The following is a 26,829-nucleotide window of genomic DNA, read 5'->3' as shown; positions in this document are numbered from 1 at the left end:
TGTTCTTTTGAACTTATTTTACTTCTAGAAATAATAAAATGTTTAAAATTCATCTGGCTGGGAACTGTTGAAATGCAATTTGAGAACACTGATGTCATTTCCACGGTAAAAAATGGAAGTCATGACAAAACCCCCAAAACTCGGACTTCTCTCTTTCATTCTGCTGAAGTATTTTGAATGCTCTCTTGGCTCTGTCTACTCTTTCTCTCCCACCTGCTGTATGTGCGTATCAATGGCAAAGTGCTTGCTAAGGAAGGGGGCCAGCAGAGCTGAACCAAAATGGAGGCCTGCTGCTGGGCACAGCGCCATGGAGGAGGAGTGCTGCATTTGCCTGGTGGGAATGTTGGTTTCCTGAAGGAAACTGGGTGGCATTTCCATATCCACGTCCCTTCCAGGAAACTCATGAGTTCCTTCAAAACAAATATTGTTTTGTTGGGTGTAAGAAGTTATTGCTTGCAATTTTATTGCTTTGCCTCTTGGCTTTAGAGTATCCTTCTCTCTTACGGCATCTGAGGTAACATCATGACTGACTTTGCCTCATAGAGAATCTCTCTAACAAGCTACACCTGCAAGATATGAATGACCACTCCATCATTTCTGTATCCAACCTATCATCTCAACTCATAAGTCTTTTACAACAGCAACCTCCACAGAAAGATAAATGCAAAAAGGAATAGCTGACTCTCTTGAGCATATTAACCTTTTCTGGTGCCTAGCACCAGTTGCAGACTTACCTCTCTGTGGAGATACATAGCAGCTTAACTTCTAAAAAACAAGGTAGGAGAGCTTACAGAGATCTAGCTTCCAGTGACTTCATATTACATCACCAATATGTAGAGTACACTCCAGCCCATGTGGTAAAGCTCAATCCACAGTTCCCTCACCACAGTCCTGTGGGACTCCAAATGCATCCTTCTCTGTATGCCACACAATGTTTCAGATTCAGAATTCCCAGTTCATTTCTAAAAGCTTTCCAGGACATAACATTTTCAAATGTTAAAAGAGAAAAGTCTTAACATAACCCATGGGATTCACAGTGTTATAACCTCACTTTTAAGAAAAGATTAAGAGGTTGCACTTCCTGGCCTGAAAACATACAACGTGATGGTATTCACACTGTGACGTGGAATGGACACTCCCAGGGGAACCTGTTTTGTAGTAGCTGTGAATGTTATCCCGAATATGTCTGTTTGAGACATAAATAATTCTTCAAAGGCCTCCTCTTGAAACGGCCAAGCCACTTAAATACCTTGTAGGATTTGGACTAGGGTGATTAGATACACCTAGAAGCTCTGCCTTTATTCCTGTGAAGCTGGTAACTGAAACTTCAAGATAGTATCAGTAGTCTTTAAAGAATTTTTTTACATCCTAAGCTTGATCTGTTTGACTTCAAATGGCAATGCTGGTTATAAATTATTCATGATTCATAGCTGTCTCTTCCGAGACATGATCTTCAAACTAAGCATCCTCTTCATCTCTATTCTTCCCTTCAGGCCTGTTGCATGCAGGCCCGTAGCCTGTCTTACTCCTGCTCTTTGTATTAAGTGTAATTTTAGGACATCATGTCATTGTTTGCCATTTTTCATAGTTTCTCTCTCTTCCTGTCTCACTATCTCCGGTATCATCTACTTTTTTTAACGCCACCTGATGTCAATAACATCCTCCTAGAAAGCTCAAGAGGTTAAAAATACACCCAAACACATTTGCCATCTCCTTTCTTAGTATATAAATAACTGTTCTGTTAGAGATAGTTTTTTCCCTTTCATTTCCTCACCAATTACACCTTAGACTATTTTGCAACACCTACTTTTGCCAGTGGATGTTTCTGCTGTTACATGTTAGCTCTGGTTGTGAACAAGATTAATTTGCACATTGCTGAAGGTTTGCACCTGCTTTCTGCAAGACCAAATGCTTAAGAAACCAGAAACAATTGGAATCTGCACACAGAGCAGGCATTGTCCTCGGGCAAACTGAGAGCAGGAGAATGAGGATACTGTTTACCTCTCAAACATTAGTCCACAATAGCCTTTCCTGGAGGAACGTCTCAAATTGGAAAACAAATACATTTGTGGTATTTTTATTTGAAATCATTTTAAGTAGTTATAAAAACCTACAAGTAGGATTCAGAGTGTCTCATTTTTAATAGTCGTATATGTGAACTCTGGAACACTCTTTTCCAGGTAATTTGGCAATCTCTTACAGCAATATAATGGATTTATCTACTTAAGTATATTGAACAAAATGTCTCTGAAAATACTCCACGTTTCTCATTAGAAAAATTCAGTTTTTATTACCCAGATGTTATAGTTTTAAAGCATGTTTCTAACAAATTTTATACGTTTACAAAATCTTGACAATGAAAAAGCTACTCTCAAACAAGTGATCCCAAATACAGATCCAGATTCTCATGAAAATCATTCTAAGCCTTAGTGTGTAGACTTATGATATTTTGAAAGCTTTTTAAAAGTCACGTGTGTACGACTGTATATAATATAGTCACAGATGTAACATTTTACTTATGTAGTATACATGACCTCGTGTCTTGTATATTACATAAAAAAATGATCTTTTATTAAACTCAGTTCATGGCAAACTAACTCTAGAGCTCAAAATCCTAGTAGTCAGCAACAATCCTGAGGCAGATGCATATCTTCCTGAAACATGTACATTAACAGGAATAACCTGCTCCAATACAGCCATTTACATGTACAGCAGGAGAAAAGTAGAGCTCATGTGTGAGAGAAGGTACTTGTGTGAGACAGCATGTACTGCTCAGAAAGTAGGTAGGCAACAGATATATACTCACTGAGACAGAGAATGCTGTTCTTCCCATGCCGTGAACAGACCATGCAAGGTAAAGAAAAATGTTTTGTTCTTTTGAGCAATGAAGACCTCTGTAATAGCCAAACACAGCATATTTTTCAGGTTTCCTACATTTCACATTAGAAAGCTGATTTCTTTTGAGTCACACTCATTCTCTTAGGTCAAAAGGTGCTCTTTCAACTAGTCCAAACTGAGTTTACTCTGCTATGGTGGATTTTTACAAGCCAAAATTCTGGTTAGGACCTACAAAATAAGCTTAAATCCATATATGCAGACATACATAAATTGGCAAAACAGAACGTATGTTCACCAAAATGACCAAACTCTGAGCATGGACTAACTATGGGTTAGTTTAATTCCTGGTTTTATTTGTGAGAGTTAAATGCAACTGAACTGAACGTTTTGTAGAAGTTAAATGCAACTGTCTCAGCTTCAATTCTAGGCAGCTACGTATTAACAATTAGAGGAAAATGACAAGTATGCTTTTCTCCACTTTTAAAAACACCCTAACACAATCTACATAGATCTATGACTATTTGCCACTGTAAAACATGTTGGGGAGGGACTCAAAACTGAAGAAGCTTTAAAGGTTGCAGGCACAGGTGGGAAGCTTCCTTGTACTTGATAAGTCTAAGAAACCAGTAACTTCTGTCAGGCAACTGTTTTTAAGGGTCATTCTACCAGTGTCCACGTCTCAAAAAAAGTAATCATTCCATTCACAAACAGTAACATAGTGTTAGATGTAAGTAGAAAAGAAAAATTACCTAGCCCATAAATGAGTAGCACTGATGCTGGGAACCCTGACAGTAGCTGCGTTTGGCTGCAGGTTCAGAAAGGTGTCACACAACATCAGCAGAAGGAGCACAGGGCTCACTTTCCTAGTATACAAACAGACCATACCCTGCTACATACGGACAGTGAAATTGCCATGGTAATCACTATTATAATTAAAAAATAATAATAATTTGATGAATACTAGAACTTCACAAATAGTTACAAAAAGTGTACTATTTTTCTCCCTTCTTCCTTTCAACCCTATGTATTATACATATATGCAGGCGTGTTCAAGGCTCATTCAAACAGCAACTCCTCCTGGTATAGCCAATTTATACATTCGTCTGCTAATGCAGATGAATACTAAGATATGCACTGGAATTCCTACACAAATACCAGTAAATCTTAAACAAGAAGTTAGCGTTAGAACTCAGTTTAACAAGGTGCATAAACATCCTCTCTTCCTACCTGCGTATGTGGGTAAACAACAGGTTTCTAAAGAACTTAATCTGTCAACGAGTAAAACTAGAGAGCTGATTAGGAGGACTCCCTGCAGAATTCTGCAAGGAATTTCAACATTGAAAGCCTTCAGGATAAAAACATGAATTTTTAAGCAATAGAATTATCTTTTGCTATGGAATTTCATTTTAAGTCAATATTCAACAGAAACAAATAATGGACTTATGCATTGCTGTGTCTGTCATTGATACAAGAAACAGAAAATCGTGGACTGCCTCTCTCAATGGCATAATCACTACCTGGTTTATGTGCTTACTTACATTTTAATTAACTCCTAAATGAATGATCTGGTTACCCTTCAACTACATAGTGGGATCCCGTAAGAATCAGGAGTATCGGGAAGTTCAATACTACCATAATCATTCAAGAACTGATCTCATTTAGTGTCTGAATATGGACAAGTTTTTCAGTGGAAGGCGCAGAGATCCAATCCTACACAACACTGAAATAATCTAACTCTCATGCCTCTGTCACCTTTAATAGTCTTAATTTTTTGTAAGCCCCAGTGCATGAGGGTTTTTATTCTTTTCTAAAATTCTGTTTTCTGAATTTTCTTACCATCATAGGCATAGGTGTCACCTTGTTTCCATGTTGCATTAAAATTCTTTTTCAAAGAGTACAGCCTGCTATTTTTTGGCAACCCAGAAACATGACAAAACTGAATGAAGTTTGGTTTTTTCTTTGTATTTTAAGAAAAAAAGTTTGGAAAAATGCAGAAAGTTTCAGGACAATCCTTATAGCAACGATTATGGGCTCTGATTTTAAATAGGAATATTTGTGAGTTTACTTTATTTTGCTTTTTTGCATGACCGTGCCTACATTGGTACTTTCTAGTATCAGCAGAAACAGAATATATATTTATTATTTGATATGCCAGATGTTGTTGAAGCATAGTGTGCATATGCTCCAAAGAAACTCCACGAGAGTAAAGATGGGTTGAGATAAGAGAAATAACTATCCCACAGCTGCTCAGTGAGAGCAGTGGGACTAAACCTGAGATACCTTGCCTGCTTCTTCAGTGTCCTAATCAATAATCCACATTGCTTCTTTGAGGTATTTTTGGGCTATGTTGTTTTCCAACAAGCCAATTTACTTTTTACTACCTATCTTTGTTGAGTTCTTGTGCTCAAAGTCATCATCTTTTGTTACTCAGCTGCCCTAGCTCTCTGAAGCCCATGACATTTGGTAGCTGATCATACTGAGCTCTAAAGAAAGTTGGGTTTGATCTGTACTACTTTTGCCCCTTGATGTTTTGCCTTCCAGGATTTCATACCCAAGTGATTTTTAGTCTTTTCTTGGTTACTTAGATTGGTTTCCCGGGGGTTTAAAACTAAATATTTGCTGATGAAATCTTCTAAAATATTTAAAGGAAGCCAAAAATAAACGGAATTGAAGTCCTGAAAAAAAAAAATAGCGCTGTAAGTTGAGCAAAAAAGCATGTTGTATTCCTCCCAGCATCCCTCGGGCTCTTTGTTTATGGTACTGTCTTTCCAGTAATCTCCCTGTGCATTCAGTGGAAGTGAGATGCTGGTGTTCAAGTGGTACTTTCTTGTATAAATATTTCTTCTGCTGGGGGGTCAGACAGAATGAATCTGTGAAATCTGTAGCTCCCCTGCAGAACATTGCCCCCATGCAGTCATGCCCTCTCTCCTCTGGAGAGGAAGTAGAAGAAAACATCAAGTTTTATTGCAGCCTCGGGTTACATAATACTGTCTCTTGGCTCTGAAAATAACTGGAAACATCAAGATCAAAGATTAAATGTACTGTATCCTCAAATTCCTCTTCTCTCAGAAAGAAAGGCTTTCAGAGGAATTCCAGAATGACCTTTGCCATGCAAGACAATTTATAAAGATGTAAAAGCAAATCTGAGAAGTGGTATTTTATGAACTGCGTTAGTCCTCTGCAGTCATTTCAGCAACCAGGACATGCGCAAAGCTTGTTAAACAGTACTAATTTCAGGGGAGTTTTCTAACATGCCTGTAAGTCTGTTGTTATTTAGACCAAAAATATTAAATACTTTCTTTTCTTCTCTTGTGGCGCGTTCACCAAATAGGTTTGTATCTAATTTTCAACCACTTCTGAAATTTTGAGAAGCCTACAGTAGAGTCCATGGATGGCAGCTGGGTCTCTTGTTCAGCCAGTATGGCAGCAGTTCTGTCCACAGACTTATCCATTGACTACAAACAGAGCCCTGATGTCTAATAGTGGATTAGCTGAGATGAGATCACGAAGGGAACTGGTCCACGTAAGATCTGACTCCCTTTGGGAGTTTTCTGTCCCTCTTGATTGACCATTTGCTTTTTACTTTGTTATTTCAGGTACTCAATGTTAGCAGTTTTTACCCTAGGCCTCAAAGTGCCACATTTAACTTCATTCCCATTTTCACATCCTACATTTATCTTACTACCCCTGGAGTTGCCCACACTCCCTTTTCACACAAATCCTTTGCATTCTTGTCTAGAAAGTCCAAACATGTAGACCCACGATATCGTGTAAATGTTGCGCTTTACCACCTTTGCAAAGCAGAAAACCCAGCTTTTTGTGCTTTTTTCCTTGGTGCAAACTGCTGAAAATTTCAACAAGATAAAATTTACATAGCTTTGATAATTCTTATTTCAAGCTGTTTCATAATCCTGATAGCGTGTTTGATCTAAAGTACCAGAGATGTGGTGTACTTCATGCTTTGGAGTATGGAAACAAACCAGTTATTTCCAATTCTCCTTGTATGTAAGAACATGTAAATTGGATGTTGCCAGGAAGCGGGTACACTATCTGGATACCTTGAAATGAATGTAATTAATAAAACATATTTCTTATTTGCTTACAGTGGTGATTTCACCATCTCTCAAAACCTTTATTATTGTAATGATAATATGTGAAATATTCAAAATTAATCAAGTTAGTGCTTTAAACGTGCATGGAGCCCTTATCTGTAGGTGCATTTTTTTTTTGAAGCAGACAGCTTTTCCTTAGGTATTCATATAACAACCAGCCATCCAAAAGGGCCAAGGACACAGGATGCCTGACTGTGTCAGGCACAGCAAGATTTCTAACAGAACAGCACCCCAACTGGCTTGTGTTACCTGGAAATTGTGGCTCTCTACTTTCTCACATTACTCGAGATTTCTGTCATCCTCACATTTTCTCATTTTTTTGTTCCAATTTTCTGTCACAGTAAGTCAAAGAGGTTATTTAGAAACCTAACCACTCCTAAGCATTCAGAGATGAGACACTGAACTTTCACCCTGGGATAATGCTTCCTAGGCAGGAGGGGAGTGGGAAAGGGAGCAGAAGGTTCTATAATTTGCAGATTATTTACACACTGGAGCATAACGGTTCACTCACAGCAGTTGAACTATATTACATCGTGTTGCTGCCATATCTGAACACTAATCCTGCACATTAAAAAGTCTCCTGTATTTGCTAATGCCAGTATAGTAGCTTAGCTGCCTTCAAAAACAAACAAAAAAGATCAGTTGTTTGTAATTATGTCCCCAAATAGGAAAAAAATCGTATGTAAATATATAGGGTCAGTAATGTTCATTTTCCCTTTGAACTTTTAGTATTCACAGATGGAACCTTAGAAACAAACACACATAAGTTTACCTTACCTCAATACATTTCCACATACTGACATTTTTCAGCAACAAAAAATTCTTAGGGTGAATCTTGTCTCTGTGAATTCTAAGGGAAGGTGGGAACAACAGTAATAGATTTTAATTACTGTCTAGTGTCATTACATTCTTTCCTCCTATAATTAGAAACTAATGAGAAGTGGAACACATTCTGTCAAATGAACTGAGAAAACAGCACTTCAAGTGGAATGAGCGGCCAAGGACCAAATAAAATCGAGAACTGTCAGGCAGAAAGACACGTCATACATAAAGAAATTTCATTTGTTTGGATGGCTGTAATGATTCATCTCATTTTGCAGGAGCTTCATCAGCTGGGGTTGTCATTTCACACAAATATAAACTAATTTCAGTTCTCTTCTCCCTGCTCCCGCAGGAAATCAAGGTGTTTGATGTCAGACACATTCACATATAGACATACACGTTACTCTTTAAAAACAGAAAAAAAAAAAAAAAAAAAAAAAAGACAAAATCTGCTCCCGTCCCCTGCCCTCCACCCAGCTCTGCAATGTAGTTAGGATTCATCCTTTGGAATGTAAATTGAAAACCAGGCTTGCAGCTATCTGAATCCCAGAGATAATCTTATATAAATGGACTATAGTGCAGGCTTTGTCAAAGTCTTAATATTGTTTTACCTCATTACATAATCAAGCTCTAATCACGGCTTAGAAATGGATATTTAGAATCGGGGTGAAATCACTTAGTACAGCTGCTGTGCTGTATCAGCAGTGACCATGAATCGCCCCATTCTTTACGTAATGCCCAGACAGAGTGAGTGCCAACAGTCAGGTAGAGAATAGCAACATTTCCAAGTGCTTCAAGTCCGCTGCAAGCAAATATCTACAATGCCATGGCAGATTTTCTTTCTTTCTTTGCCCTAAAGGCTAAATATTCACTGTATTTTATTTCACATCATGACTTCCCTATGACACAATAGCGGCATTTTCCTGCTAAACCTCAGAGGGAAAGAGATTGTCAAGCATTTTTGAAAAGGAAGAGACTTAATTATTTTTTGAAACTGTCTGGCCCTTATGCAATCTAAAAATGAGTCAACGAAAGAAACAAAAAACTGTGAAGGACAGAAACAATGAAAAGGGCATTTAGCAAAGGATGAGATAATGAGAAGGTCTCATGGTCAGATTTCCAGGGGACAGTGGCCTTTCTGATTTTGCCTTTTCCCCAGCCTTCTAATTTCTAGCTGTGGACACCAATAAATCTCATAAATATCAACTTATGATCAACACCGTGATCAAAGTTCTGTCCTATCTTTATGAAAATTCACTCATGTCCCCAGTGATCAAATACTTCAGCTGAAATTATTTTCTGTGATATACGTAAAAACATATATTGCACTGTAGGAGCTAATATCATTTCTTCATGTGATAAATGACCACTTTTAGAAGAACTGTTTCATTAGTACTGAACTGGATAGACTTTCTGATCTGATGGAAGAAGAAAAACCCATCAAAAATAGGTGACTTCAGGTTTTATACAAGAGAGTCATTTAAATAGGTTAAATCTGAATCCTCATAGAAAACTGCGTATTTAGAAAAAATATTGTTTTCCTCATACCACAGTAACAGTGCAAGACATCACACTGAACTGCATTTTCAGGCTGACTCAGTACCTTCACCAAGACAATAAATGCCAGAAGAATTCCAAATATAGACCCCGTCAAGACAAGAAAAGAGATGGGGACATAAGCCAAATGAAGATGCATCAGGACAAATACACCAATCTTGAACTATTTATGTGATTTTTCATCCCAGATTAGTGCTACACTGTAGAATATAGTCCAGTCTGACACTAGCCTGATTTGGGAGAGAGAGATCTGACTCCGCTCTCCCATTTGCCCCTTTTTCTGCCTTTGCTGGGAGCAGTAAACTGCATCCAGTCACTGCTGAGCAGAGTATACACCAGAGATCTGGTACCATCACCTGTTTTGACATGAAAGAGAAAAGGCTTTGCCCATATTTTACCTTTTCTATTTTATTTTATTTTATTTCTCCACTCGTAGCAGTTTTCGGGCAATCCTGCTGCCCTCCAGTCTGCCGGAAGTGGATGAAGAGCACACAACGTGAAATAAATTGGTTGTTTTACAGGCAATGGTGTTGCGGGCGGAGTGAATAACTTCCCTTGTAAGAGAGAAGCAGTGAAATGTTTATTAACATAAAACAGTGATTTAACCAAGTTAGTCGTGAATGCAACAGTGTTTTATGAGATTCGATGCCAGGGTACACTTGATTATTTACTGCATAGAGGCCAGGGTCAGACAAGCTCTCAGGGAGACCCTCCCGTTGAGTCACGAGGCTCAGAAAGGACCCCCTTGCTTTCTAAACTCCTTCTCAGAGAGGAGTCTAGGTGCGGCTGGATCCAATCCTAGTCCCAGACTTGGTCAACCATTTATGTCTAAAGGATTATATATGCGCAATCAATCCTTATATCACTTAGCTAAGATTTCAAAGTTTAGCATGCGGTTAGTCACTTACCGAGAATCTGTGGCGGCAAGGAATCTCTCAACCTTGAGGAGAAGAGCCTTAAGCGAGCGTCCCCACTCAAGGGGAGATCCTGTCGTGCAGCCCGCTGCCGTGCAGGAGAGCTCAAAGGGCTCTTGGGCTGTCCGCTATTTATGGAGTAAGATAATTGACCTACAGTCATATTCTCATGGGAACAAGATACCTAGGCCCCCACTCCAGACAGTGTTTTGGTTATGTTGCCAGCCATCTCCCACAGTTCAAGTGCAACTCAGAACAACTCCCGCTGATGGCCATGGCTTGAGCAGGAGCCGAGGGGGGAAAAAGGGGGAAAAGGGAGAGCAGACCGCCACAAATGCCCCACAAGCTTACCAATTATTTGTTATTACAGTATATCTGCATAAAAATGGCACCTCCTTTTTTTTAAAGGAGGAAGATGTATTTAGGATCCTTTTGGTCCCATTTGCTACTATTTTTATAGAATCATAGAATCATAGAATTGTTGAGGTTGGAAGGGACCTTTAAGATCATCGAGTCCAACCTTTAGCCTACCCTGACAAGAGCCACTTCTAAACCATGTCCCTCAGTGCCCCATCTACCCTTTTTTTAAACACCTCCAGGGATGGTGAATCCACCACCTCCCTGGGCAGCCTATTCCAATGTTTAATAACCCTTTCAGTGAAAAAATGTTTCCTAATATCCAATCTAAACCTCCCCTGACGTAACTTGAACCCGTTTCCCCTCGTCCTATCACTTGTCACCAGGGAGAAGAGGTCAGCCCCCATCTCTCTACAACCTCCTTTCAGGTAGTTGTAGAGGGTGATAAGGTCTCCCCTCAGCCTCCTCTTTTCCAGGCTAAACAACCCCAGCTCCCTCAGTCGTTCTTCATATTGATCCAGTAGGTTAGCATTTGAACAGCGAGAGAGAACTGGAAGTTCATCTGGGATTCAATAGGATTTGGGTACGTAGCTCCAGCCCAGAAACGTAAGGCACTGAACTAATACCCAGCAAGATGCAGTAATACCAGCTCTAGAAAAATAACAGATGTTATTTTCACATGTTCTAGAAATCTGAATATTGCAGACTAAGCCAATAAACACTTTGGTTTGGGTCTGGGATCATCTTTTTATGTGTGGGTACATTATGAAACAAAATGGTCAATGATTAAAGCCTTTCAGTTATGTTAAAATATTTTACACTTCTTTAAAAACTTTTTTTCCCCAAATTCATCAAGTGTCTATTTTTAAAAAAAATATGATTAATTCAGAGTGAGAGCTTACTTAGAGTACTGACAACAATGGACTTACAATAAAGCTCCTTCCTTAAAAAAAGGTATTTATAGAAATCATATGTTACTATTTTAATGGTATTTCCGTGTATCATGACTAAACACAAGAAAACATATATTTTCTATTAAGCTACTATTTACCTGTTCATTCTTTAAAAAAAAAAAAATAAAAATCAAACAACAGTGCTAGCTGTGATCTCTGCCTAACAGAAAATGAGACTGTTGGCCATGTTAACAGTAAAAGAGAGAGAGAACAAGGATGTATCTATTAGTTATTTATGAGGAAAAGAAGACAAATTCTGCTGACACAGTTGTTCTTCATTAACAATTTATGTAGTTTATACTCATTACTTGTAGCATAAAGGTGATGTTACTTCGGTAATATTTCTATCATACAAGAGCTGGTTTAGTTCTTTACAAGTGCTCCTCTATTAACAGAGCCACAGAAGTCAGTTATGCCATTTGAGTGTTTGTATCAACACTCAATGGGGAGAATAATTAGAAATTTTTAAGATTCGGTTTTCCACTGGCAGACTTGCAGTTGTTTCTCATTTCTATTCTGAGGTGACAGTGCCCTCCTGTGGCACGATTTTTTTTATTTGCTTTTTTCCCTATATATACTCCATCCAGAAAGATTAACTGGATAGGGTTTGCCATATGTAAACAAGTAATTTATTTATGCACTTGTTATATGAGCTCATTTTGAGAAAAGGTTCCATTTCTATCTATGTTTTCTTATGGTTCTCTAAACAAACCTTCTAAAAGTTCTTGCTCTTTTCTGTATGTTTTCTGTGTAAAATTAGGAAAGAAAAACCCATTGGAAATCCGGACAGCTGGTACATGTCTGGGTCTGTATGAACCATGTGGCTGCTACTGGCCACACTAACAAACTTGTGCCTATTAGTTACCATGTAAACAGGTACCTACATTAATCCTAGTTGCTAGTCGTTTGATAAGTCCTTAAAGAACAAATAATGGCCTGAAATTTTGGGAGAGTTTGGCTCATACATTACTCTTCTCCTGGGTTTTTTTCTTGGCAGTTTCACAAATCTATCAAGTGGAGGAAAACGTCAAGTTTTAAAAAGATATAATAAAAATACTTGGTAGCATTTTTCTGCCAATTATTGCTTCATCATCAATATTCTCCTATATAATTTATTTTTGCCACAGATTTTTACATTTTAGGCATAAAAAGTGCAAAAATTATAAACATTATCAGAATTACTAAAGCACACATTGATTTTCATACTACTAAACACTGGCAAAAATACTTAAGGTAACCACATACTCAAGGAAAAACCTGCTCAGGCCCTGGACAGAACAGTTCCTGGGGCAGAGCTCCACAATGAAGCTCCCTGACACCACAGAGTCAGAATGAAGTGAGGAGCTCGTGTGCTGTATACTTTCAGCACACAGGAATTCTGGAGATTTTAGGTAGTAGACTGTATGATGGAACAAATAAAGTCTGAGAAGAACAGAGCGACCTCTACCATCCATCTGGTTTTGCTGTACCCTTTAGAGTGGTGTGTAGCTTTGTGAGAAACAGAGATAGCACGGGGCTAGTCAGAACAAAGTCATCTTATAAACTCTCAAAAAACTTCTATCTATGGACACGTGCCTATGCACACATTGCTTGTATTCCAAAACCTTTAACTTTGCCAGGAAAGATTTTCACCTAAATGCCAACATGTAAAAAGGCCAGCCTCTCCATATATTTAACAGAAATGAAATACTGAATTTTTTCCGCTCCAAAACCACCTATGAGAGTGAACTGAAATGACACACACACAAATAACTTGACCAGGTGGTCAACATGTAATTTTTGAAGCTCTTCTGCAGTTCTTTTAATAATTTAAATCTAGCAGTGTTTTAAACAACAGAAAACAATCTTATAATAGTAAGTGTAAAATAATCTTAGCTATAAGTGTTACTACCTGAACGATAATTAAGACACCAATTTCCTGTAATGCTAGAAAGCTGTTCTTTTCTCTAGCATTTGTACTAGCTTCCAAATCACTTCTGAGTACAAATTAGAGGCTTGTTTTCCCAGTACCTTACACTTTGCACAGTCACTTAAACATGCATAAAGAGAGTACTAATGGGTATAATTTCCCATTGACTTCGCACAGGTATAAATGATTCCACAACCAGGAAGCAATGAAGGATCACACCCAGTGTGCTGATTAAATCCGTTAAGTGCAGTGTACATTCCCCCTGGCTATACTTCCTGGCACGACTAATTCCTTCTATCGAACCTTTGGGACTTAGGCCAGGACGTATGCACAGATGGTTCCTCAAATCAGGAATTCACTTCCCTACTGTCTAACAGAGCCTGAATCCTGGTATTCAAATTACTATATCACACAAGTGTGTGGTAGGAGGAGCTTACCTATTTCCAAAGTTCACATAGACTGCTTTGAATCTATGTAAATTAGGATGGCACAGGACTGTTAGAAATAAAATATTTTGTAAGGTCATGTAAGATCATGATCACTAGATACTGATGGTATGTATCTCCTTTGCAAAACACATCCTACTCTAGAAGTGGCTTTAGGCCCGTGCACTTTCTCTGCGTAGAGCAGGGATTATTGCCACCAAGAGATATCTTCTACTTCCCATTCATAGCAGCAGTATGAAGATTCTGTGGCTCAAGTCAGAACCCTGCCCTGAGTCTTGTGATCTTCCAAAACATAATTAGCAGGAATATCCATTCATTCACATAGAAAACATCATATGAGTATTTATACATGAGGATAAACATGACCTGGATAGCATTTTCCTGAGGGACTGCATTTTGATTTAAATATATGTCACTGAAGGAACTGATTAACTGGTTATCATCTCTTCAGATGAGGAAGACTTTATCGATACAAACATAGATGAATACAGAGGAAAAGGAAAAATACATATATTCAGAGGGAGAGATGAGGTCTAGATATATTAAGGATGACTTACTATGCTTTTCAATGTAATAAAATTATTTTTTCTGGGGAAATTTTGTATTTCTTTAAAAACTGAAAATTATCTAGGATTTATTTTCTAGATATATGTAAGATTTATATATACCTTTGAATAGGTAGCAGGATTGTAAAGTCTCTGGTGAAAAGCTAAGTAATCAAAAATCTTCTAATTAGGGGGCCAAATATTGAGTAATTGAGTATATTGTCTTACAAAGATACTGCCAGATTGCATTAACATTCATTTCTAGAAAAATCCAAAAGTATATTAGCCCTCCAAACAGCAATCTGGCAGTCTGAGAAGCTTTCTTGCTGCAGTAGACAATATTGGATAAACAAGAGCCAGAGCTCCGGGAAAGAGGATGAAGTAATAATGAAAAGATTATCAATTTGCCAGGTGAGGGCTAATGAATGACACCATGCTAAGGATCAAGTCTGGCCATTTTTTACTAAAATAATGTCTTAGTTTGACAGCTTCATGCAGGCATCACACCAGGAGCGAAAAATCACCTCAGGCACAGAGACAATCTGAAAAAAACAGAGAATATTTAAACTGGTCCCAGATGAAGAGCAGAGAGGTCCATGAATAGAGTCAGAAAAAACAAATGTGGATAAAAACAGGGCTGAGGCAAGATTCCATCATGAAAGGTATGATTAAAGCAAAGTACTGTCAAGTCCATGAGTCCACATTCCACAGAGGACTTAATGCATTTTACATTTTGCATGTATGTGTTATGGTAACTGTTATTAGGTCCTAAATTGCACGTCTTTGATTTTGCTTTAGTTTGTACGCTCAGAGTACTTTTCTTACTCAAAATCTGAGAAGGCCTGCTGTTACATCATTACAACATCACTTACGTAAACTTAAATGCTTCTCTGGAACATCCCACCACTCTTTTCCTTAATGCTTTATTTACAATTGTTTGTATTAACTTCAAGGCTAAAAGAGCTATTCAGTACATTACAGAATTATTGGCTTGCCTTGTCTTGGCATTTCCTAACTTATACTTGTTAGTCTCACTCTTCAGAATCCCAACCAAGCAAGGTAAGAAATAGACAAAACACCTCTTTGTGATGTTAACATTATTTCTTCCTTTAGTAAGATTCTCTGAAATAGTGGAATTAATTCCACAACGCAACAGTGTCTCTGCAGCACCAGCAGGCTTTCAGATTAGAAAGCAAAATGTAATTTAAAAGAATTTATGCATCCTTGAATGCTTCTTCAGACTGGTCAACTCCACACTGCCTGGCAAGTTATAGTTGACACTGAAGTTTTCGCTTCCTTTGATGTAATCTTGCCATTAAGTAGAAACTTTAAAGCCCATATAAAGTATATATGGTCTCTCGTTTCCTTGAGCTTTCAGTAAAATGTTTCCAATTCTACAAGACATGAGCAACAAGGTCTGCCAGAATAGTTCTGTGGACTTTGTCTATAAATATTAGGAGCTGATACAGTGTTCCCTATGGATAGCATTCTGGAGTGTTTGGGATTTTTTTTACACAATTATCCATTAAGAAAGAAAGTCTTTGCCTAAAGGAAAGTACAATAACACTTGTGAGGGTTGAACAAAATCTAGAACGATTACATCACTTTAACTTATTGGAACATGTCAGCAGAGATATGTTATTTCTAACCATACTTGGTTAAAAAGTCCAGTATAAAAAAAAAAAGCGCAGAGGGAACTATGTTCAATTACATATAAAACACTTCCACCGGGAGTGTCTCCAGCTTGTGCAGCCAAAGCTCTGTGACAGGACACTGCTGTTGCTCTATGGAAATGGATTGTCCTCTGAAGTGCATCTTTGAGACAACAGAGAATTCAAAGAGATGTTTCATTGCTGCTGAACGGACTGTGGTCTTTACAAGTTAGTTAACATTTTAAAAGCTCTTGTACGTAACATGTCAAACAAAAAATATTTCTGTTTTAAAATAATGCATAAAATATTGTAAAAATATTATTTTAATAGCTTACTGTATAAAAAACCTCCCTGTGTTAAGGGAAAAATCCAAACAAGTCTCCATGAAGACCAGATGATCACCAGCAAGCTTTCTAGAAAAACATGATAAAACAACGTATATGGAAATAGTCTACAAAATGGAAGGACTGAGGCTACTCTCTGTATATACACATACATGTATATTCATATGTTACCCACACCACCATTTGGCTTGGTTTGCATAGGCTGTTATCAAACAAGGACAATGCATAAAGTCTTTACAGTACGCCCTGGTCTAGGTCATCTGGATGTGTCTGTTTTCTCAGCACCCACGCTGAGTTTTGGATTTGACTCCAATACCTGTAAGAAAGTGCTGGCTTGTGTACTACATTCTGATATTTTCTGTTCTTTTGAATAAAAGATCCTACAGGCAAGAGTGCTAGAACTACCAAAACAGTTGAGCTAAAAGACCTGTCTGAGTACAGGACAAAAAATATGGAGAAAGTAGTTACCTAGCATTTGATATGTCTGTTCAGCTACTCCAAGAGTCCATAGCAGTTGCAGCTTTAGAAAAAAGCAATAACAGAAAACAGCTGATTTTTTAATTTCAGTTGTGAGCTAATCTTTTGTACCTTTTTATGGTCACATCTATGTTCAGATTTACATTTCACCTCTTCTGATAATTTTTTGTCTTTTAAGAAAAAGTCCTTCTTAAAACCATTTGCGTGGAAGTAATACAGCTACTGCTTAAAGTAATCTCTACCATAGTATATCAAAAAAAAAAAAAAACCAAACCACTAAACAATTTTGAAATACCGATTATATTAATAGCACATATGAAGGTGAATGAAAAAAAAGTTAATTCCCCAAATTGACAAAATAATCACTTCTCAAGAAGTTAGTACATGATCCAGAGAGATGAGGAATGAGTCATAGTGTAATTTTATGGCTTCAGTTTTACAGTGTTCCTGATCAGTGGTATTTTTTTGGGGTTGAGGTTTTTTTGGTATATGAAGGACATACACATATAATGCAAACTTATCTGTGAATTAAGGGGATAATCAGACAGCAGTTACTAAAATTGGTTGCTCATATTCAGCCATATTTCCTTATTCAGCCGTATCTCCTTATAAATCACACACATATAATTTGTTTCTTAAATTCTTGGTTTAATTATAATATAATTAAATTAAAACCAGTTAATCCCTAGGATATGGACATGCACACTGAAAAAAAATAATATAACAAAGAATCAACAGCTAAAAAATGATCTCTGAAGTTTCTTCTGTGACCAGGTTCAAAGGGATTATTTTGGGGGAAATTAAAATTTTAATTATGCCTGAAAACAGAGAATTCGATGTTAACTAAAGGTACTGATCTAAGCAGAATACACATTAGCCACTGAGTATCTTTGATAATGCTGGAAAAGTATCTCAGTCTAAATTTGCAAGTCCTGTTCCATTGCAATTGGAGACTTCTCTGGACTGCACTTCACCAAATTGCAATGAAGTCTTTTGTAGCCTGGGGTTCTGTAGTTCTTTTGCAATCAAGATTTCCCAGGAGTGCTGCAATCTGAAGTAAGGATCATAATGAGGGGGTTTTTTAGTTTAGAAAAAAATGCGTCAAAAACTGAAGCTTTGCTGTATTCCCGAATCCAGATGGAATTAAATTAATAGCTTGAGAGGGGAAAACAAACTGGAAATAGAATCACAAAACTATTGAATGGTAATGATGTGTTATGCATACCAGGGTAACATATAGCCTGGCTTTTTTGGGCACTTAGGAGATGTAGGTTCAAATGCTTTTAGAGGAGATAATACAACAGAAGATCTGCAAGCAAATAAAAAATTAATTATTGACACAGCCTAGCCCTGAAGAATAGTTGAGAACATGAATAATTTAGAAATACATCTGAAAGCATGCATTATTTGAGAACAGGGCCGAGAGCACGCTAAGAGGGACAGCATGGTGACTGGAGGTTTGCTGGACCACCACCACTCACTCAGTTGCTCCAAGAGGACTATACCAGGCATTTACAAGTTATGAGGAGTGACTCGGGTAGAAAGAAGCCTGCTGTGCTATGCAAGGGAGGTTACCCTTGAAATCTTAAAGTCCAAGTCACCTAACTGAACCTGCAAGTCTGTTTACTTTCATAGTGTGGAAAATTCACTAGTTCTTGAGCTATACCAGTGTTGAAGAAGAGGCATGCATGTATTTGCCACCAGTATATCTGGTGAATCAGCTTAACATATATACCCCAGACATAGAATAGGAAAACCCCAGCTATTATATAAAAATTCTATGTTGGGCTTTTAAAATATTATTCTATCTCAGTGTGCTTTTATTTTACAGGAGACTATGTAGTCATGTCTGTTTACTTTAACCTGAGCAGGAGAATGGGTTATTTCACTATTCAGACGTACATTCCCTGCACACTTATTGTTGTGTTGTCCTGGGTCTCTTTCTGGATTAATAAGGATGCCGTTCCCGCCAGAACATCACTGGGTAAGTTGTTTTTTCTTCCTGCTTTTATTCAAGCGTTATGATGTTTAATTGACACCTCTGCGGATCACAAGTTTAAATGTAAGAGGAGAGACAATTTCCCATGAGCTTTCCTTGTTTAGAGGGATGTAGTCATTTCCAGGGAATAACACAGCCCAAACCATATTTGCATCTCTTCCTTTTTACTATGTCACATCCTAACTCTGAGTATTGTAGATTGCCTGCAATAAAAACTTTTGCATCTTTTCTGATGACAGCAGTATTTTTATAAACATGAAGAGGATGGAGAACATTGCTGGGTTAGAGGCAGGGACGCATTAGTTTTATTTGCTCTACTTCCATATCATGGTGACTAGCAATACAAATGAAGTAAATACCAAGAGGGGAATCAATCTTTCTGGATGTCTGTGTGCCGTAGTGCCGTAGCGGTAAAAAGGGGAGAATGTAGTACCCTGACTTCTGCTTTAGGGACCAACAATCAAATATAGCTTTCAGGATACAAAATCAACTGAATTTGGTGGTATCTAAAATCCTATACGTGAAAACGTGACAGGTAACTAATCAGCAGTAGCAATTTCTACACATTTAACAACTATTCCACAAGTAAACTAAAAGAGAGACTAAATTAACCTGGCTTGTGCAAAGCAGCTGTAAGAATTAGCAAAATAGAAACATTCAACTAGAGAAAGTTAAATACATTTTCTACTTTTGTGTTAAATCAACAGAAGTGAGAATCATTTTAGTTTCTCCTTCTGCATTTTCATTTCTTCGTAGAACTACAGCACACGGCACTGGAGTGCAAAATGAGGGACAGCATTTTCATTCCAGAACTCCCTTGAAAGAAACACAGGAACAGAGGCTCCCATGACAGAAAGTTTTAAGCATTTTATTGCCCTTTTCACATCCTCTCTAAAAAGAGGTTCTAAAATCTGCTTTTAAAAAGTATAAAATTAATGAAAGCATTCAGCTGTTATTTTAAGTTTTACTTAGATAGACCCGTCCCTCCGTTGAGAATTAGTCCATTTGTACCACTGAGGAGGTAAAATCAGTGATACGAAATTTTCCATATAAAATGTGATGGATTTTAACTGTTTTGATGCATTTTTAATGTTCTTCACATCCTAGCACAGGAAATAATGTTCTGAAAGGAGAAGGATGGTTAGGCATGTCACAGTACTTCTCAGTCATAGCCTACAGTCACTTAGGAAGGCCAGAAGAGACGCAGCTCTGGCACCAAGAGAAATCCGACCCCACAGTGTTACAATTATAAGGAGCCCAGAGAAACTCTCCCTTCCAGCTTTATTTGAAAGAAATCACTTAAATAACAAGCAGCAGATAATTTGTGTGGGGCCAGCATATTTTGCATACAACTAGAATACATTTAGGCAAGAAAAAAGGAACAGTTTTATTTCTTTGTGTAGCACACGTACAAATCTACACACATTTTGTCCTGAAGTTCCTGCTGAATTACATGAACTGATAGAATGGCTGCAAGTGTGTCTCTTACTGACACTGGTATGATTACCGTGCAACTGAAAATAAGCAAAACTCATCCAAAAAGCACAAAAAGTTTGAGATTGGTCTTGATGTTACTTTGAAGAATGGAGTAAGGCCATTTTTATTCTCCATCATGATTTTCTCACTTTGACACAAGTTGTCTTCTGTCTAGCTCTGTTTAAGGGTTTGAGCACACAAACCCTAAATTTCTCAATTAAAAATAAAGGCCCCCTAGAAGTAAACTACAAAACTGAAAAATTAAATTAGATTTCTTAGAATCAGAATCCATCTGTATTCTGCAGAGCAGCACTTCCAGTGACCATGCAAAAATGTTTCATCCCCTGTGTTAATCCTCAAAGCTCTCACTGAATCCACATTTCAGTGCTGGAATGTGCTGTTTAATATCTTTGCTATATGTTTGAACTCCAGGCATACTTCAAAAGCAGTCAGAGAGAGATAACTGGCAAAACCAGTTTATTACGTGAAATAATAATATTTCTGTTGTTTTCTATCTATCTACCAGGTATTACAACTGTCCTGACAATGACCACCCTAAGTACAATTGCTCGTAAATCTCTTCCCAAAGTTTCCTATGTAACAGCAATGGATCTTTTTGTGTCAGTCTGCTTTATTTTTGTTTTCTCTGCCCTGGTGGAATACGGAACTTTGCACTACTTTGTCAGCAACAGAAAGCCAAGCAAGGATAAAGACAAAAAGAAGAAAAATCCAGTATGTATCTTTTTACTGGTCTGAAGGTCTAAAATTCAATTAGGTTTTCTGAGAGAGCATTTAAATCCTTCTTTATGCTTGTACTTTCTTTTCAGATTCTGCTATTACATATATACTCTTCCTTTGTATTAATAGGAATGCAAACACCCACCTTGAGAATGAAAAGCTCATATATTATGGTTGTCTGGATGCCAGAGAAGCTAATTTCTTAGAATAAGGATCCTTTTAACCAAAGTGTTCTGCAAATCACAATTACCACCAAAACCATTATTTACGTTACAGACAGAGCTCTTGCTGTGACCTTTATGGAAGAATTATCAGTTTCTCAGTCTTAGCTTTAGCAATATTCTCTGCCATTAACTTATGCCTGTATTATTGACATGACTGTTTTTCTTACTATCAGGATTAACAGTTAAACTTTTATATTCAAACTACAGAATGTGCTTTTTCTAATCCCCCCTTAAGCATCTGTTTCCTTTTTATTGTTTCCTTATCGTCTTTTTCTTGTATTTCTTACCTCCTTTATCTACTTCTCTCCCTTAGAAAGTGATTTGGCTAGTAGTTTACAATGTTACTGATGGATGCATGCTACACAATAATAAAGAAATGTATGTAATAGCCACAATAAAAAAAAAAATCCTGGAAATACCCACAGCAGGGGTTTGGGGTTTTGCCCAGATAGAGAAGTTGTTTGTTGCTTATTTTATCCAGGACAGATTTCTCCTTTCCTTTTGCAACTGAGCTGAAAAGTCTGTTGTCTAGAATCTCTGAGGTGAAAAGATGCAGTGTGAAAACCTAGAGGGAAAAGTAGCCTAACAGTCTACAAAAAACCCCAAATATGCCTGTGAAAAATGTGAAGAACAAGTATTTTACATTAATAGAGAGTATTTTTAAATCTATTTCAGGCATCTAGAAAATAATGAAGTCACTTAGATATGCTCTGCTAAAATCTTCAAGGACTTTTGAAGATATTCTCTTTTAGTTATAACATACAGCACAATAAGAATATAGAAAAAATAGTAATTAAAGAACCTTTTATTACACATTATTGCTGTAATTTCAAAATGCTGTTGAGAAGTAGACTCTAAAGAAAAAAAACAAAAAAACAACAACAAATCAGATGTACTCCGTGGTGAATAAACAGCCAGAAAAACATCTATAAAACTACAGAGGAAGAATTCTCACGTAACTTTAGGTATGCTAAAGTTGGATTTGATCACAGACCTCTCTTTTGGTCAAAAGAAAGGCACTTCCGGACGGTGATGCATCTTGGCCTGTCTTAGGCCGAAATAAAAGGCTGTCTGTGTGCACGTGTGTCTCTCACAGTCAATTAAAGGAGCAAAGATTAACTACCTCAAATTTAGTTGTTTCACTTAAAGATGTCCATATAAGGGCAGATTACTTGTTCTTTACGTTACTTATCTGTGAACATCTGGGGACAAACAGAAATATAAATTATTGCCTGGATCCTAATCCCAGAGTCTAAAAAACTTAGAAGTACAGTGTTCAGGACCTAGTCTGCAGGTAAAAAGATTTTTTTCTAAAAAGTGTTTTTATAAACTGTGAATGGTCTCCTCTCAAAACAGCTCAACATAAAAGATTGGAATCCCCTGAGAATATGAAAAGATCTAAATGGAGTTTAATATCTTACGTCTTTGGACCAGCTGTAGTTACAAGATAGTGAAAAGTCAAAAATGTGGGGGTTTTATATTACAGATACTTGCTTAAATTGCTATTATCCCAACCTTTCTATAAATTTAGTTCTTTTTGACTTACTATGTTTTAGAAACATATTTTTAATTTACATTATTTTTGTCTCTTTCTTTCTTTCCTTTCTTTCTTTAATTTAAAACAAACCCCTCTCTTTTCTGTCTACAAAATGAAAGCTTCTTCGGATGTTTTCCTTCAAGGTATAATGTTTTTTGGAATGGAAATTCACTGCATGCGACTGCTGAATTTAACTATTAGAGCTTATATGAGAGTGGTGCTTTGTTGGTTTTGGGGGTTTTTTTTGTTTTCTGTTTGTTTTGTTTTTGTTTTTTTTTTTTTAAATGAGACATCTAAGCATTCTACTCAAGGTAACTTCCTAATTAAGTAGAATGGTTACATATTTCTAAACAATCTGTAGAGTTGATTCAGCAGCCCAAATATTGATTCACTATGGTTCTGAACTTACCCAAGTTCAAGAGTGGTCAACGTTATTGGATCGCATGAATTAAGAGAGTTTGATGTTGAAACATTTCTGCTCCTCTCTTTCTCAATTTGTCATGGGATCCAATACCACCAGCTACACCAGAAGCCTGCAATACACCCTTTTAGAACTCAGCTCTGACCCCGCCCTTTATAACTTCTGTGATTTCACTCCAAATTATGAAACCAAATCTGTCCTGATGTTGACCTGAACAAAATTCAATGTCATCATCGATTACTCAAATGCTGTTCCTTATGCAATAAAGTCAGAGTTTTGAAAGGGTTTAAGATGCACATATATTTTTAATGCTGTCCCTGGATCAACACACTCTTAGCAAATATATCTAGCTATGTTCCACATCTAAACCCTATCTTTATTTAGAAATGCAGAGATTTTGTAAAACAAAGAACAAAACCAAACAAATGAACAAACAAAAAAACAGGGGAAAAAAGAAGCCACATAAAACAAAGACAAGAAATTTACTTACTCATGGAATTTGTTGTTATTTTACCCTAACTATCAGCAGAAAATGTCAATGCCTGTCATCCTAATGTTTACCAAGTCCTCAAATGTGTTTTAAATGCTTCATTTGCTGAATTCACTGCAAATATATACATATATATATATATATCTATATCTACAGCTACTATATAAAATTTGGAATATGTTGAACCTTCTAGTTGGTAAACGTTAGTACACGATGAACTGCATATATTCAAACGATTGGAAAGTCTTATAGAGATTCTCCTAATCTATTCAAAAGACTCAGGTTTTGCCTTTTTTCCTGTATATATATTTGCTCATGTCTCAACACGAACCAGCTCTATGTTAAAATCCTGCATTTCCAATTGATTATTTCAGTTCCTTCTATGTGCAATACATAAATTGCCTTCAGATATCAAGCAGCTATATAACATATAAAACACCAAAGAAATTCAAAATACCATCAATTACATGCCTGAATCTTTCCCTTTAACATCTAATGTTTATTTAGTTTGGCTTTAAAGCAAATTGTCCACAGCTGTTAACTGTATATTGATTTGTGCTGCTTTCCTATAAAGTTATAATGTATGATGCTACTTTTAATGAGTTCAAGGTAATATTACCTTTAGAACTCCTCAGCAATTTCCCATGTACCACCCGCAGAACCATCATTCACATGTTGACCATTACTATCTATCTCCCTGTTGGTCTGGTGATAATAACAGTCTCTCCCCTCCTGCCATCTTTTTCTTTTTCTGCCACCCCACCTTAGGCACCTACAATTGACATCCGGCCTCGATCAGCTACTATTCAAATGAACAATGCTACACACCTCCAAGAAAGGGATGAAGAATATGGGTATGAGTGTCTTGATGGCAAGGACTGTGCCAGTTTTTTTTGCTGCTTTGAGGATTGTCGAACGGGAGCATGGAGGCATGGAAGAATACACATCCGCATTGCCAAAATGGACTCCTATGCCCGCATCTTCTTCCCAACTGCCTTCTGTTTATTTAACCTGGTGTATTGGGTATCATATCTTTACCTTTAAAAGCAGAAGGAAATCAGTGATATGAGCCTTACTCACTGAATTTCTTAGAGAGATGGTTTCCTATGTCCACTTGAAGTATTTACGACACGCTTTACAGTGGTCTGAATTCTTTAGTGCCATAACCCGGTAAATATCAATCATATCATTTGTCCACAAATTGCCATCAGGTTATTGTGAATTAAATGTCCATTCAACATGCTGAAATAATTTGAAATAAAAATCATATAAACAGGTAATATACAGCCATACCTGCTGGAACAGAGAGAAACCGAGTAGACAGCGTAAGGGGAGCGTGGCAACATCACTTAAAAGTTGGTACTGCTATTTCAAACAGGAGTGAGAGAGAGGAGAATTCCCAGGTAAAGAGCTGTACAGTTTGTTAACATTGGCTATAATTACGCTATAGCTTTATTCTCTGTGGGCTTTTCTTTTTGGAAGAGTCATCTCTCACTTTGAATAGGTATTATTAAGCTAAGAAAACAACTTCTACTCCCACCAAGATAAAAATAGACCTTTCCCTTTGCCATCCCTTTAAGAGCACATGTACAATGCTGTAAATATTTCAATACCTTGTAGTACATAAAGTCTAGTGCATGCATCTTTTGGGGGCCAAAATAAATGAAACAAAGGTACCATAAAGTATTGTCTTTTATTTTGTGTCTCTGGATGTGCTATCGTAATTGAAATGTGGACAATATTTTTTTTTTCCTTGAAAAATTACCCCTTTCCCTCATGCATGGAAGATCCAAGCAGACAGCACTTTCATGTAAGACATTAGAGAAGCCTTAAGGATTCAAATAAATAACATGTAGACAAATCTGTATGGCCAATATAATAGCTCATAAAGTATATTGTATGTGTCTGCTGCAGTTGTAGCCTTCATTTTCCATTGATAATGTTGCTATATTTCAACTGAATTTCCAGTAATTATACATTGCAAGATCAGCTTCTGAATTTAATCCATGTGCTTCTACTGTTCTTTTCCTACCTTGAGTTCCACCTTTTTCCTTACAAAAGTGTTTGTGGGGTTTTATTCTTTAATCCAGTCCAGGAAATAGCTTTTATTCTAGACATTATTTTTACATAAGAGCTTCAAGTTCGTTTTGAAACATTTGATTTTGTATTATATATGCACATTCAATTCTCTGCCCATTCATGTCCTTGATTAGCAATAGTTGTTGTCAGTGCTGCTTTTCACTCAGTGAGTACCTTTACTAAAACAAACCTTTACCATGGCTAGCACACAGTTTATAGATAGCCTTGAAAATAAAAGAGAACAAAGGGTGTCTTGGCTACTAAATCACATGGTATGCAGTTTATGTGTATTTAAAACCTTCAGCCCACCTGGGTGAATCTTGAAACCCATTTCTCCACTGGTTTTCAGAACCTGTATGATGCTCAATTATGCAACCTTAAGCACATGTAAATATGACTGACCTTTTTTTTAATTGTCAAAGATGTAAAATGTCACCTCCACAAAAGTGGGCTTGCATATTGAAAAGGGAGATATATAACTTACCATTACAGAATTATTAATAGCTAAAATGGAGGAAAAAGGAAAGTTTTCCGATGTTTGTATAGTTTTGGAAATAAAAATGTATAGAAAAGGAATAACTCTTGATCATCAATTGCTCCTTGTCCAATGTATTTGAAAACATTTTAATAAAGGAATTGCACACACCTGTGGACTTTTTCAATAAAACTGCTGCACTCAATTCCAGTTTTCTTGTGATTAGTTTGTTAAAAGCATGCTCCAAAGACTAGACTCCTTGACTAGTTTGATTCATCCACTGCCTAAATATAAGTGATTATAATTCTCACAACCCTCTGCATTGTCTCATTTTGTAGTCAAATGGCTCACCCACATGACTTTCAAGGATGGAGACTAAATCTTTAAAACCTTTTTTAAGATTATCTTATTCTTAAAAAAAAATATAAAAAGAAATCACTGAATTGGAAGTATCATAATGAAGA

The 26,829-nt window shown here is 37.0% G+C and overlaps 1 protein-coding gene across 2 annotated transcripts in view; it reads left to right on the top strand.

The window, feature by feature from the left end:
* The window catches only part of GABRG2 (gamma-aminobutyric acid type A receptor subunit gamma2), a 71,949-nt gene extending 45,379 nt beyond the window's left edge, over positions 1 to 26,570 (top strand). The window contains exons 7-10 of one of the 2 annotated variants that reach the window (XM_074604565.1): positions 18,758 to 18,910; positions 20,928 to 21,133; positions 23,020 to 23,043; positions 24,580 to 26,570. In XM_074604565.1, coding sequence (XP_074460666.1) covers positions 18,758 to 18,910; positions 20,928 to 21,133; positions 23,020 to 23,043; positions 24,580 to 24,855 — 659 coding nt within the window. In that variant the 3' untranslated portion in view covers positions 24,856 to 26,570. The remainder of the gene's footprint in view (positions 1 to 18,757; positions 18,911 to 20,927; positions 21,134 to 23,019; positions 23,044 to 24,579) is intronic. The other variant, XM_074604566.1, reaches the window with a different exon arrangement.
* Positions 26,571 to 26,829: the final 259 nt, after the last annotated feature.

Source organism: Larus michahellis, chromosome 11 (assembly GCF_964199755.1).
Source record: "Larus michahellis chromosome 11, bLarMic1.1, whole genome shotgun sequence".
NCBI classification, from domain to species: domain Eukaryota; kingdom Metazoa; phylum Chordata; class Aves; order Charadriiformes; family Laridae; genus Larus; species Larus michahellis.
This window is presented reverse-complemented; position numbering and strand designations above follow the sequence as displayed.